Source organism: Eublepharis macularius, chromosome 11 (genome assembly GCF_028583425.1).
Source record: "Eublepharis macularius isolate TG4126 chromosome 11, MPM_Emac_v1.0, whole genome shotgun sequence".
NCBI lineage: Eukaryota > Metazoa > Chordata > Lepidosauria > Squamata > Eublepharidae > Eublepharis > Eublepharis macularius.
Genome location: NC_072800.1, coordinates 67,526,340 through 67,542,144, shown reverse-complemented (window position 1 = coordinate 67,542,144; position 15,805 = coordinate 67,526,340). Strand labels below are relative to the sequence as shown.

General features: G+C 41.7%; 1 protein-coding gene across 2 annotated transcripts in view; it reads right to left on the bottom strand.

Moving 5' to 3' along the window:
- PLXDC2 (plexin domain containing 2) overlaps nt 1-15,805 on the bottom strand; it is a 286,502-nt gene that overhangs the window by 88,797 nt on the left and 181,900 nt on the right. For both annotated transcript variants that reach the window (XM_054992093.1, XM_054992094.1), the window contains exon 4: nt 13,208-13,277. In XM_054992093.1, the coding sequence (XP_054848068.1) occupies nt 13,208-13,277 (70 nt within the window). The remainder of the gene's footprint in view (nt 1-13,207; nt 13,278-15,805) is intronic.

Below are 15,805 nucleotides of genomic sequence, written 5' to 3'. Positions count from 1 at the left end.
CATGAACAGAAACATTTTGGCCTGGCACCTGAAAGAAAGCAATGCAGGTGCCTCAATTTAATTTTAATTTTTAATTTATTAAATTTATTTTCCACCCTCCCCATACCAGCAGACTCAGGGCAGATTACAATTTGCACACAAATTTAAAATCACATCAAATAATTCATACAGTTTAAAACTATAAATTATAAAACAACCAAAGATTAAAATACACACACACACACACACACACAGCGTCACAATAAAATGCACTATACATACGCACAGGGCACAACCCTTTAGTCAGCACCAGAGCATTAGGGAATATTTAACACATGGAGGATGTTACCAGTGGGGAGGGCACAACCCATACTTAACCAACCAGGGGGGCTCCGCCCAGCATCAACCATACGCCTGGCGGAACATGTCTGTCTTACAGACCCGGCAGAAGGATAACAAGTCCTGCTGGTCTCTAGTCTCATTAGACAGAGCGTTCCACCAGACTGGGGCCAGGACCAAAAAAGCCCTGGCCCTGGTCAATGCCAGGTGGGCCTCTCTGGGGCTAGGGATCGCCAACATACGTTTACCATTACAGTGAAGAGTCCTCTGGGGTTCATATGGGGAGAGGCGGTCCTGTAGATACGCCGGTCCCGGTCTGCATAGGGCTTTATAGGTTAATACCAAAACCTTGAACCCGATTTGGTACTCCACTAGTAACCAGTGTAGCTAACGCAATACCAGCGTTATATGCACACACTTTGGCATTCCGGTGATGACCCGTGCCGCTGCATTCTGCACCAGCTGTAATCGTGGGATCAGGTTCAAGAGAAGCCCAGCGTTCTGTAAGTAGCAGGCCACTACTGAAAAAGCCCTGTTTCTGGTTGCCACAAGCAGGGCTTGTGAGGCAGATCTTAACAATGGACAATATGGGAGGAGGCAGTCCTTTTATATCAAACTTGTCTGTGGTTCATCTATTCAAATCCAGCCTTGGGAAAGCGGAGAGGACAGGGCAATAAATACCATTTGCTTTAACTGTCATTCTGGGATGGATCAAGAGATGTTTCTCTAGCCTTTTGCTACCGTCATAAAGACAGAGACGTGGGCTACGTGACAAGGGGCAGCTCGCCATGGAGTTTGGAAGAGACTGATTTTAAGGTAAGACTGGTTTTCCCCTTGAGAAAAGAGGGTACAAAAAGGCTCTGAAGCCTATTGTGTGTGTGTGATTCAGCAGGATTCCGAACGGAAGGCTTTAACGGCAGGCTTGCCATCATCTTCCCAAGTGCTGGACCCCCATCCTGGCGGGGAATGTCTTATGTAGGAATTTTAAAGTGACAGACTTCGGGTTTTCTTTTCTTTCCCTTATTAGCTGTAGCTGTGTGCACTGCTCCTTCTACGTACATTGTGTTCTCTGTATTTTATATTCTACTGCAGTGCAATAATGGCCTTTTATTGCTTAAGTCAAACTGTGTCCAAGCCTCACCTATGAGCCTTGTGCTCAGCCACTTGCTAGAACTCTGCACACACACAGAGCCTCACCAGCTTCTCAAACAGCTGGTGAAGGGTCAAGCTTGTTTCGATTTGGGTTGGTGGTGGCAGCCTACTGGAAGAACCAAAGGGAGGGAGAAGTCCCTCACCCTGATCATAAAAGATGCACTTCCTCTATCACAGTCCTAACAAAGATTATCCTTCAGGGTGACCAAAGCCATTTCTATCCCAAACATGAACCTATATCCAGACTGGACTTTTTGGTATCCTTGAAACCTGGATATGGATCACTGATATTTTTTTAGTGCACACCCCTACTAAGCAGGTACTAGGGTTGCCAGCCTCCAGGTAGTGGCTGGAGATCTCCCGTAATTACAACTGGTCTCCAGGCCACAGAGATCAGTTCACCTGGAGGAAATAGCTACTTTGGGGGGTGGATTCTATGGACTTATGCCATGCCAAGGTCCTTTCCCTCCCCAAAAACCCCACTTTCTCCAGGCTTCACCCCCCCAGATCTCCAGGAATTTCCCAACTTGGAGCTGGCAACCCTAGCAGGTACACATGACTAACAGTGTAATGAACTTTAGATATATAGTTTATATACAGAAATAATATCTTTAATTCTAAAGATGAACATTCAGATAGAAGAAAAACATAAAATTATTTGATGAATGAATGAGCACTAAGTTATGACAGTACTTTATGGAACCCAAGTAACATGTTACTCTCCTTGTTTTGCGTGCCAAATGTGGTAATTTAATCATATAGTACATTACAAGCAGTGGCAAAGCATCTCTATGTTACATTCCAAGTGAGCAGTATGAAATTAGAGGGTACATGCACAGCTATTTCCACTTCTCCAGTCAGACTACAGGTTACAACGTACTTATGGTTGGACTTAACACAGGATAATTATGACATGCAGTTATATCACACTTGCCACAGAAACCCATTTGCTTTCCAAGGAAAGAAAACATGTATCATGAAGTAACAGTGAAACTTCTTTGGGTCACAGCATACATAAGAAAACCAGTCTTTAAACCATAACAACTGTAGGATCATGCTCTCCATCCCTGCTTGAATTTCTCTTATTCTCAGATGAATTTTCCTCCTCACCTTAGATGCAGCGAAGGTATACATTGACAATGACACTAATCATGGCTAAGGCTAAGCAGGTTTTTGGCTTAACTGAGATTCCTAAGTTGGTTTTAAAGCTGGTTAATGTGGGAATGTTATTAACCACTGTTATGGCAGAAAAGAGAAATCACTATGCCTAAAGTGCCTAAATCCACAGCAGAGTATCCTAGAGTAAGAGAACTAGAATCCTTCCAAAATTCTAATGCTGTGATAATATATCTAATAGCCATGGGTGGACCACCATGAGGATAAAGAAAAGGGAGAGAGAGAGCTACAAATGGAGCCCATCAGGACTAGAGTAGACATTTCTGTAAATCCAGGGGACTACCTTGAGAAATCTCAGCTGCTATGCTGGGTTGCTTTCTCCTTTCTCTGCCTCCTCTCTCATCTTCTTACAGCAGAGGTGGGGAAAAAGGGGGCAAAGCCAGCATGGTCAGTGGAAGAAAAAGAGCACAAGAAAGCAGCAGAAAGCGTGAAAAGCAGGGATGGGATGAATTGGGAGCCAGAAAAGAGGGCCAGTGAAGGGGGCCAACAGCATCACAGCAACTGAGGCAATAATGATGGAAGGGCATGCAGATTGACAGGTAACAGTCAGCTTGTGTTCATTGCCCTAAATGAAGTAAACACGAACGTACTGACAGAGAAATCAAGTCTGAATCTGCTGCGGGAACAGAGTAGTTGTTATTTAAAAATGTTTCGTGCTCACCCAGGGTTGCCAGGTCCCCTGCTATGGTAAGCCCAGCCTCCTCCAGCTTAGCCCTCTGTACCTCCCAAGTGGGCAGACTGATGGTTTGCACTGCAGTCACAGGGGACTCATCCAGAATTTTTGTTATGTTTGGGGGCAATCTGGCCCCACTGAGACCCCATAGCTTCCAGTTTTCAGCCCCTCATAGTATACTATTGTTTTCCCCAGGAAATGTTTGTTTTCACATAAATTACCTCAGGATCATAAATTAGGTGAGTATTATTGATTCTCACACTGTTGGGATGAAGTTTAGAGAACATGACTTTCTCAAGGACTAGGGTTGCTAACTCTGGGTTGGAGACTGGGTTGGAGACACCTCATGCCATGAAGTCCACCCCCCCCCCCCCCCAAAGCAACCAGTTTCTCAAGGGGAATTGATATCTGCAGTCTGGAGATTGAGAGGGTATGAGCTTTCGTGAGCCATAGATCACTTCTTCAGATACCAGCTGGGGCTCACGAAAGCTCATACCGTACCACAAATTTTGTTAGTCTTATAAGTGCTATTGGACTCTTGCTCTTTTCTGCTGCTACAGACAGACTAACATGACTACTCATCTAGATCAGTCTGAAGATTGTAATACCAGGAGATCTCCAAGCTCCACCTGGAAACTGTCAACCCTGCTGAGGACACATGATGAGTTGAAATGAGATTTGAAGTCAAACCTCCTTAGATCGTATCTCCATCTTTCAAGCCACTAACCCTGCTTTCATGCAACCATCCAGTTCACACATGGTCATTCACATTCCCTTCAAGACTGTTACATATTTGGGTAGATGAGCAACTGTTGTAGAGCAGGACAGTTTCCAGGAACAATTTTCATAAACATGATCCATGGTCTTTCTGGTCAACAACTTTTTAATTCCTTCTTTTTTCATCTTACTAAGCCTTAAGATGCATCGTCCTGATGTGTCTTCCTATCCATTTTCAGAGCATGGAGAAAAGGCTTTCTTTTTTGGAATTACTGAGTCTATAACGTAATCTACTGTACACTATACTTAAGTGAAAATCAATAAAGTTCAGGTCAGAACCCTCCATTCTCATTCCATAAAATCACTCAGCAAAACCTTCAACATCTCAACTGTTTGTCAACTGAACCACAGTGTGACTGACACAGGAATTACATCTTTTTTGAAGCAACCATTTAAGTGAACAGAGCAGAAGGCCGAGGCTAGGAAATGAGTGGAAGGAAGGACACATGACAAGGTAAACACAAAGATATAGCTTGTAAGAAAAGTGGTGTTCTTTCCTCACAAAATAATCAAGACAAGCATCACCCCATTGACCTGCCTCAGTACTATTAGTACTGAGAAACTACTTTCTGACCACAGTGTATCTGCTGGAGTTGCTTCTCAATAGAAAGTTTTTGTTCTTTCAGAAGCTAAGCAGTGTTGGCCTTGGTTAGTACAAGATACAACAAAGCCTTTATTGGCATATCTCAGGTCCTTGGTTAGTAATTGTAGGGGAGTCCTCCAAGGAAGACCACCTCTGTTAGTCTCTTGCCTTGAAACCCCAGCAGGGGTCGCCATAAGTCAGCTGTGACTTAACAATACTTTCCACCATCACAGTTGTTGTTATTTAGCAGTTTCTGCTTTCTCCCAAGCCCTATTTTTATATTCCAGTGGTTGAACTAGTAGTGTGTCTTCCACACAGGTTATCTGCCCTGAGTTCAATGCTTTGGGAAGTAGGAGTCCCCCCCGCCCCCCGCCTTCCCCACATTGGTGCATTCTTACATTTCTGGGAGATTCCTTAGTTTTTTCCTGATCTTTCTCAACCTTTTCTGCCTGGTGGGATGCCCTGTACAAGTCCCTCCCTCAGGTTCCATGATTTGGGCGGTTGGAACTTTAAGGGGGGAACCATTTGCTGGCTGGTCGCGTCTCAGCCATGCACATGGACGGCTTGCACCGGAGCAGTGGGGGTCATCCAGGCAGGTCAAGGCGGAGGTCCAGGGGTGACCCCAGGGCTTGACATGTAGTTAAGCTCTTGCCATGTTTGCAGTTAATGTTTGAGTTAATGTTGTTTTCAGATTAGTACCCAAGCCTTGTGTCTGCCTCTTTATTCTGACTGGAGGAGGAATAGGAATTTCTATTATTGTGTTTATTTACTGCTCTGATGATTCCAATATTTCTTGATTTCCCCCCTAAGATTATGTATGGAAAGTGGTTTGAGAGATTATTGCATTAAGAACAGTGGTATATAAATATTTTATATAAATAAATGCTAAACTCTAACGCTTCCAAAGCTTGGAAGTCTTCAGTGCATACTTTTCTATCTTGTCAGATATCTTTAGTGAGAGCCAGTATCATGTAGTGGATAAAATGCTGGACTGTTTTATGTTTCATTTTTAGTTCTTTGTTCTCAGATTAATCTCCCTCAGAAGGATATCCTCATGAATTTTACTTTGAGATCCTTAGATGAAGGTCACATACATGTATTAAATAAAATAAATACAACTCTGAAATATGAAATACAATTTCTGAAATATGTTTTCCCCCTCTCTCATTCTTGCTCTGTCTCTTTCATTGAGTTGGCTTTCATTAGGTTTTCTTTTAAAGGAGCTTCCAGTTTTAATTAAGCTACTCCTGTGGTTTGAGTTTGTTTAAAACTGAACTTCACACAGTGCGACATGTTATTTTCTCAGCCAAGCTCACATATTAATTAGAGAATGTATGCTCTATCCTGATATTACCTCCTCTATTATTTTAATTTAATGTTCAGTAACCTCAGCTGTTTCTACACAAGTGGCACTCCTATCTCAGCATACAGGACCCCAGCTGTGGAATGCCTTTGGAAAAAACGAACTATCAAACATAAAGCTTTCTAGCTGTACTTTGAACAAGGCAAGGACAAACTATTTCAATAAACCATGGGTTTTAAAAAATACAGGTACTGTCCTCTGACTATAGAAACAATTGTGTCTTTTTGGATTTCAGTCTCTGGGGCTCGGCAATCAAAGTTGTCTTAAAATTTTCTAGCCATGGGGACTATTTAACGTAACCCACGTCCATGTATTTTCTCAATTCCTGATCAACCTTCCTAGTTGATCCCCCCCTCTCCTGCAATACATACACCATAAATATAACAGAAAGACCATCAGTGGAGGAGGAAAATGGAAATACCTCCTGTTCCTCATTCCTACCCTTGAATATGGGAAAGGGAAGGAATCACAAGACAAGAGAATGTATAGGGGAGGTAGTGGAGGGGCTTACACTGTGGGACAACGTAGGTGCTAACCAGCACCACATACAACTCAGTTGTGCTCTCTTCATTTGAACTATGAAAGAGGTTTGCCAATCTCCATAACTGGTGTTCCCAAACACTTTCACCAGAAAACATAATTCTACAGAAATTCAGGAGGGGAAGCTACCAAATATTTATGCAGAAACATATATATCACACCAGAGATGGGGAGGCAAAAAATGGTGATCTCAAATCAATGGTTCATGAAAGAGAAAAAAAAAGGACAGCATCAGATGAACAATAAAGAACAATTATGCAAATTATACAATTATACAGTTATTATACAAATATTGCGGGCAATGGTTTATACAAGCTGCTGATCCCAGGCTTTCTTGGCATAGAATTTGGGTTATCTTGGCAGAGGAATTTGATACTATTTTTAATAACTTTTAATATATCAAGCCCAGGTCACTATCTGGGGAAATGAGCATGAATAGATATAGAGTTATCTATACAGTGTGTTACAGTGTAATGCATAGCAGCACATTACACAAACTATCTGCAGAATGTTGATAACAGTAGTGTTTTTATTTTGCTTTAATCTTTACCTGGTGGGCAAAACATTGCTTGGTTTGTACCACAACTCATCCATCAAATTTTCAGTTGTGTTACTATGGAAACAGCACAAAACATACAGAATGGAGATGGTATTACACATTTTGCTGTTTGGAAGAGGGCAACTTCCAAGCCGCCTTTGTTTCTGTCACTCACCCCAACATTCCTTATGGTTACTTAACTGTAAAAGGATAAGGAGGTTTCCATGGACCTCTCTCAGCTGGTATAATGAGGCTCTCCCACTCAGTGTCTCTCGAGACTTTCTCTGTTCAGCTTACAACAAAGGGGAAAAGCTTTTTATTTGTTTCCTCCTAGAGATTATTATTGTGAAACTACTTGGTTGGAGCCTAATTATATGTTGCAGGACCAAACAGAGATTTGGGGCTAGAAGTTTTCATTCACTCCTTTATTTGAACAGGTGACATTATGAAATACCCCCTCCCTCTTTTGGGGGGCAGGATTGGACTGGGTGCTTTTTAATCAGCATTCAATAAACACTTCTTTAGAATAGCTGGAACTAAAGCCCTTTGTCTAAAAAAAAATCAATCATTCTGCCTTTGATTGCTAGATATAATTTGAAATGCTTTGCCAGAGATCATTTGGGTAAGTTATATCTCTGGAGGTTGCCAGCTTTGTTATGATAACATGCCATGTAATTATGAGAAGCCCTTGATTCAAATTCTGTCACAGCATACTAATTGGCCTAAGACTTCAATCCTAAGAACACTGTTTTGGGAGCAAGGCCCAGTGAGTGAAATTAGACTTATTTCTGAGTCGAATGGTTTAGAATTGCTCCCTCAGCCTTTTTCCTCTCCTCAAAATTGGGATAATAATATTGACTTATTTTGCTCTAAGACTTATATGAAAAGTGTTTTGAACTCTTTAAAGTATTAGCCAAATTATGGAAATAGTTGCCTTATTAAGTAATCTAAATTGTGAGAGAACTTGAGGGAGTATGGTAAGCTAAATGGTGGTAGCATATAAATAGAGGGGGGAAATCTAAGTGAGTCCTATAAACTGGAACACCAGAGATTTCTGTTTGGCAAAGGCAGAGGTTATCCTAAAAAAGAAGAGCAGAGTTGGGAGGTCACACCTCTCTTAAAGGGAGTCTCTTTTATTAAAATCATAAACTGGTTCTCAGATCTGCCAGCCTATTTCCATAACATCTCATATGTGTTTGCTGAGGAAATGGTAATGGAGGCATCTGAACAGAATGTAAGGAAAACAAATTAATCGGCTTTTGATGAAGAGCCAGCTTTTGTTTCATCACTTAAAACAGGTGATAAGTGAAAAGCATTGCTATAAGTGCAGGTGACCTTTAATATCTAAGCTGAATGCAAAATGGTAAAGAATAAAACAGAGAAAGCAAGCCTCCTATTCTTCCTGACAGCTAATTTCAGGTTCACAAATGGTTGTTGATTACATCCAGTCAGCTTTTTTCTAAAAGCAACTTTTGGCTCATATAGGAGGAAAAGAAGATGCCATCCAGGGCTGGCCAGCACTACTGCACTATTTTCCTTTTCCAAGCAAGCTGGTAGAAGAATACATTTCACAGGGACTTGCTAATAAAAGTTAAAGCTTTGCATCTTCAGGTAAGCTGGCAGGTTACAGATTTTAAACTATAACATAATAAGCAGACAAATTCCACTCCAAGTCCAAAACACTTTTCTGAATTGTTTCCTTCTTGAGACATGGATGTTCCAAGGTCAGGGTTCCCAAGCAACTTTTCTTCATATACACAAGTGACAAGACCCCCAGATCAGCTCAGGACCATGGTATGAGAAGAGGGAGAGTATAATTCTTTCACTCAACATTATTATCCCAACCTGAAATGGTTATGCCATTTGACCCTATTGGGAGAAAACAAATGTCCTCCATGTATTGCACTAACAGGTCTCATCCCACTGGAGTAAATGCTGGTTCCTTTGGGCCATTTAAGGTCAATGGCACAGGAAAAAGGATTAATATTCCTACATAGTGATCCTCAGCTAAGTTGGGGTCTTTTCCTTTAGAACGCCAACCATGGAATTCTATGATGCAAGGCTGATCCTAAAGTTCGGCACAACTTTATGAGCAATTATTTAGTAGTGCTTGCAAATTTTAATTTGCTCCATCTTTTCTTTCATTCTTTTCAATAATGGCAACTGCTCCTTCACAACTATCCCACTGTTGCTTTCCTCTAAATGAAAACCAAGGATGACCAGATTCCCCCTCCCTTATTCTGCTTCATTATTGTTCTAAGGTTCCACAGTCAACATGGCTCTATGTGCCACAGAGTAGTTCTGTGTCTCCAGCTCTAAGTCTAGACCTAATAGCACTGGCAAGCTACAACCTTGTTCATTTAAAGTGACCTATGCAACAGTCACTTCCAGGCTAGATTACTGTAACTCACTCTACGTTGGGCTACCCCGGTCCATCATCTTCAAGGCCTCCTGGAGGACTGGGGATGTGCCACAAGACTGGAGAACAGCGAATGTTATCCCAATCTTTAAGAAAGGGAAGAAGGATGACCCAGGAAACTACAGGCCGGTCAGTCTGACTTCTGTTGCTGGGAAGATATTAGAACAGATTTTAAAGGGATCAATCTGTAAGCATCTGAAGGACCACTCAGTGATCCGGGGAAGTCAGCATAGTTTTGTCCCTAACAGATCTTGCCAGACCAACCTGGTTTCCTTCTTTGATCGAGTGACCAGCTTACTGGATTGAGGGAACTCTGTTGACGTGATTTATCTGGATTTCGGTAAAGCTTTTGATAAGGTCCTCCATAACATCCAGATGGGCAAACTGGAAGACTGTGGACTGGACTATACGACAGTTCAGTGGATAGGGGACTGGTTAGAGGACAGCACCCAAAGAGTGGTGGTCAATGGTGTTTCATCAGATTGGAGGGAGGTGTCCAGTGGGGTGCTGCAGGGCTCGGTTTTGGGCCCAGTACTTTTCAATATTTTTATCAATGATCTGGATGAAGGAGTGGAAGGGCTGCTCATTAAATTTGCTGATGATACCAAATTGGGAGGAGTAGCAAACACCCAAGAAGATAGAATTAAAATTCAACAAGACCTGAATACTCTGGAGAAGTGGGCAGCTGTGAATAGGATACAATTCAACAAAGACAAGTGCACAGTATTACATCTGGGCCACAAAAATGGGAAGCACAAATACTGGATGGGGGATACACTTCTGGGCAGTAGTATACGTGAAAGGGATCTTGGGGTAAGAGTGGACTGTAAACTAAATATGAGCAGTCAGTGTGATGCGGTGGCAAAAAAGGCCAATTCAACCCTGGGTTGTATCTAAGGGGCCATAGCGTTGAAATCGCAGGAGGTCATAGCCCCTCTTTATACTGCCTTGGTCAGGCCGCACCTGGAATATTGTGTGCAGTTCTGGAAGCCTCACTTCAAAAAGGATGTGGACAAAATCAAGATGGTGCAGAGGAGAGCGATGAGGATGATCAGGGGTCTGGAGACTGAGCAAGGGTTTTATTGGAAGAGAGAAACACCTTTTCCAGGAAATCAATACAGAGAAAAATGTGCTCATGTTGCATGACTGGTAAGCATCAAAACTTAAAGAAAAAATAACGGATGTTTTCAAGGAGGTTTCATTATTGCAAGCATTTTGAATTTGTGTTACCATTCCATGTAAGGTAATGCTCTGAAACAGCAATTTCTGTGTATGTTTCGGACTCAGGTATTCCGTTTTGCACACCCCTAAGATTTACTGCGCTAAACCTAGGAGCCATCTCTAAACAAAGTCAAATGATTCCTTTTTACCTTAGTTTTAATTCTTTATGTGTAGGGGATGCTTTTCATGTGACATGACTGACACAGGGACTAACTTGGGTGACAGTGCAATTCCAGAAATCAGACTTGGAAGATTTCAAAATCATTAGTACAAATTTGGCTATTTCATAACTCAAAGTTCCAAAGTACAATTAAGTATGGAGAATTTCAGACCATTGGCAATAAAAAATATTTGAAATGTTCTGTCAGGAAGTTTTTCTATAATTAGAAAACTTGAACATCTCTAGTAGTTTTTTGAGATCAAAAGGTGCCAGCATTAGCATACATAGGAATCCCACATGACTGACATCTCCCTCTAGAAGACTCAGATTTGATTTATTACATTAATAATGGCATTACAAACTGATTTACCACACAATAACCTTGGCAAAATATGAATTGAGGGCAAGGCTACACTAATTTCCCAGATCAGTCCATTTGATAGCTTCCTCTCTCTTTTTCACTAATTGAAAGGCAAAAATCATATTCTGCTACTGACACTCTTTGAAAGCGAATTGTAAAGTTAGCACCACGACTAGAAGCAAAATGGATTTGTATTAACAAAACTTTAATGCTACACAGGGTGGAAGTCCATGTTTCCAATTTAGCAGTGAAGTGTACTGCTAACTTAGAAGCACAGCAAGTGCAAAGCGAGAGGACATTGAATCATACTCTCTTGCCGCCCAATTCTAAGGATAATTTGGAATTCTAAAATAAAAGACAGAGATCATTCTAGCTCCCCTCCCCTTCACTTTTGCTCATGCAAAAGACCATTCCTTACATCCTAGGTTACTTGCAACAGTTTCTGAACCCTTATGAATGGCTTGGTAGGTATGAGTCCGAGGCTGAAATGGAAGGAAAGAACTATTCCATGACTGGAACTCAGCTCATAGCTTTTATGGACAGAACAGAGCCTTTTATGGACAGAACAGAGCCAAGGTATGCACTGCTGCAGGACAGCAGTCCCAGGCTGGCAGAATGGAAGAGAAGGCAGTAGAAGAGTAGATTCCCATTCTATTCTGCCCCTCATTGCAGTCTGAGCTCCAAAAGAGCTCCTCCAAGCTGGCGGTGACCACCTTTTAATCTCTGCAACTCAGCAAGCTTCACTCCCCCCTCTCTGCTTCATTAAAGAGGTTATCAATGAGATTCTCTGGTTTGATGTTTGTTTGTTTGTTTGTTTATGACATTTATAGTCTGCCTTTCTCACTGAGAATCAAGGTGGATTACACAGTGTGAGAGTAGTATAGTCAGTATCAAGTACAATTTCATAAACAATGCCATTCTCTGGTTCGACAATAAGCTTGCAAGGGAGTAATGCTGAACCAGAGAATCCCAAGCAAGGTGAAGGAAGCTGCAGAGGTTAAAAGCCTTGGAAATGTTTCCTCCATAGGAAACAATGAGGAATGGCTCCGGGCAGCTTGTTTATGGGCCTGGGGGGTCTTTAGCAAACAGTCAGGAGAAGGTTCCCAGCAAATTTGGTGACGACTGCTGAAAAATGCCCCTCCCCAGCCCCTGGAATATGGGCTAGTTAAATCTGGGAATCTGACCTGGATATAATAATAAATAAATATATAACAACAACAACAACAACAACAACAAATTAACAACGTGTATACAATGGCTATATAACTGATTCTGATAAATTATCTTAAAAGACTTTGGAGATGAATTTTTTAAATGCTCCAGTAACTCATTCTAAAAGAAAGTAACGTTCCATTGGAACCCCTGCTATATCTTCTTATAATTTCGCCTGCCCTCTTTGATATCAAAAGCTGTTTGTGCAATTTTTATTTCAATAACAGGAAGCAGCATTGTTGATTGTGGAGGCTGCAACTGTTGGGGGATCACAGAACCTCCACAACTGTTCATCAGCCATTTCTGACGTCAATTAAATGCCAACAATTAATTAATACATCAGCTGTACACAGATAACCATCAACTGATTAATGTAATTGCCGGATTTGGAAATTATTTTATTAGTTGTTTGTTTTAGAGAGGGAAGAGAAGAAGTCTAAGAGTTCTTTATATGGCTAGCAAGTATCTTTGGTCTCCCTTCCTTCCCTGTGTTGGGAACAGAAGAACAATAGGAAAATAACTTTCATAACTTTGGATTAACGGAAGCATTCTAATTTAGGAGACAGTGAATGAATCTGGATGAATTAAAAAATCTGAACTATGAAGTATAGGATAATGCTTATTCTACTCTACTTTGTATTCTCTCTTAAATAACATAAAACATCTGACACTCTTGTCAGACAATGCAAAATGTATAGATAGGAACCCACTTACCCCCAGTTGCCACTGTAATTTCACGTAGGAAATGACCATAAAATGGAAAATCGAAGGATAAATTCACTCTCTGCAAGAAAAAAAATCAATAATGTAATGAATATTAGAGGACCATGCACTTTAAAATGTTATTCAGCCATTAGCTACTGCTTTTGCCTTACGGTTTATAGAGTAGCCATGCCATCTTCAATTTGGAATAATTTTTCAGTACTATAATTGGAAACATTTCTGTTTAGCAGATAAGGCTAGAAACATATAAGGGGATCCTGTTTAGGGAGCAATCCTCAACTCTGATTGGTTTAGGATAGTAAATCCTACACCACTATATGGCTGAGATATGCCAGCGCCATGTCCGTGCAGCCACCAGGCTTTGTAACATCTTCATTGACATAGAATAGGGTAGTGTCAGGGGTACATGATGGAAAAACGGAGCTTAATCAAGCCTTCCCAGTTAGCTCCTACCCCTGGCATCAGCATAATATGACTCTAGTAACAAATCTGGAAAAATTCCAGATTTTTCCAGTAACAACAGCTGGAAAAATAAAGAAATCATGGAGAAAAAAAGATACAACCGCTCCCCTCCCCACAGCCTCCTAACATACCTCCAAGCCGTAGTACAGCTTAGGATACCAGCTAAGCCTGCAGTCTATTACAGTTCTTTCAAGCACTAGGTAAGGACACCCATAGCTTATAGAGGACAGGGTGCATAACATGATAAGAACTATATCATGTCAAGCAACATTCAAAAGTGGGCCTTTGGCAACAGGAACTCTAGAAAAAGGGCACTTTGTACGAAAAGGGAATCCTCTGCATGATTTCTTCAATACTGGACTCACATGGGAAGAAATTCCTAAAGACATCCTTCACAGTCTGCACAATAATGTTCTGCCAATGGGAGGGAAAGACTTCTCAGATGGCACAAACGCCATGATCACTGCTGGTGTGCCGTAAACCATGCAGCATGCATGATGGCAGTGGAATGGGTAGGGTGGATGGAGTACTATTTATTTATTTAGAGAATTTATATGCCGGTGACCTGCTCAAAGTGGCTCACAAATAAAAAACAATAGAATCAAATTATTTTTTAAAATAAACATGAAATATCAGCATTAAAAATAAGCTCTTGAAAACTAGCTATTGGCATAAAAACAGCATGAATGTACTGAATGGCTTTAAAATCTATAAAAGACTGCATAGTAGGGTTGCCAGGAACCCTGGGGCCAAAGCACTGGTGCAGGGGGCTGAGGCGTTGGGTTATCTCTCGCATGTGCGTTTTGTGTACCCCCACTCTCCCCCATCCTGTTGAACTGGCTTCAGTGCGTCTGGCATTTCCTCCCTTGTGCTGGAAAATGAAGTCATTTTCCAGCACGAAGGAAGAGTCGGGGGCCGCTGAAGCCAAAATTGCCTGTTTGGAGGCTTCAGTGCTGGCATTTCAGCCAAAGGCTCCAAACGGGCAATTTTTGGGTTCCCCTCTGCTGGCCAGGTGAGCGTACCTGGGGGAGCAGCAGGTGAGGACAGGGATTCCCTAGCCCCTGGATCAAAGGATGGCAAATCTACACAGTAGACAAAGACCATTAAAAGATAAACTCCATTAAAAAAGATAAAATCCCTAATTAAAAAGTGAGGTAAAAGAAATGTTTTGCCCTGTTGCCTAAAGGACAGTATAGTAGATGCCATGTAAACCTCAAGGAGGAGGACATTCCAAAGGCCACCACTGAAAAAGCCCAGTTTCTAGTTGCCACCAAACTCACTTCTGTAGGCAGGGGTTTAGAGAAAAGTGCTTGGGGAACAGATCTGAACTGCCAGACATGACAGTACAGGAGAAGGAATTTCACCAAGGATTAAGTGCCCATAATAAACCCCTTGAAGGCAGCAGAATGATGGCGAATGGGGGATTATCACCAAAATCACTGGCTTGTGGGACAGCCAATCAGTATGATTGGCCATTTAGCTCACAGGGAAATTTAATGGTGGGCCACTGCCCTAAAGTGTTGGCCAGGAGTAAACAGAGCCAGGTCCCCGCAACTCTGCCCAAGCCTCAGGGGCACTTGACCCAGACCCCTCATCAGCCATGGCAGTTTAGGTCAGCTCACAGTCCCTTCCTGCACTGCTTCCAGTTTGGAGGAGACTGTACTGGGTCAGCTAATGCCCATTGTTTGCCCTAATGAACTAAGTGGCCCTGCAGGGCTGACTTGTAGCACAGCAGGGACTCTTCAGTCTCACCTGCTCCAGGGCCGTTTTCACTTCCCAGTTCCCTCCTGGTAAAAGTGGCCCATCTCAAGTGTTGGTGAATTATGGTACAAAACAACAATATACATGCTATCACCTGCAGACAACTGATCCCACTTAAAAATCATCTGAATGTGTCCATCTGCCCCCCTCCCTTATGTCTGACTCATTTTTATATTCCCCTAGAGTTAATTAATTTTTTCTCTTTCACTCTTCCGCCTTTCTAGAAAAGGATTAGTTTCCCCATCTCTTAGGTATTTTAATGACTTCTTTGGCATGAAATTAATGACTAAATATTTACAGCGACTTCAAATTAGATTTTCTTTTTTTCTTCACTGGAAATTAGGATTTGGTGGGATTTATTTATAT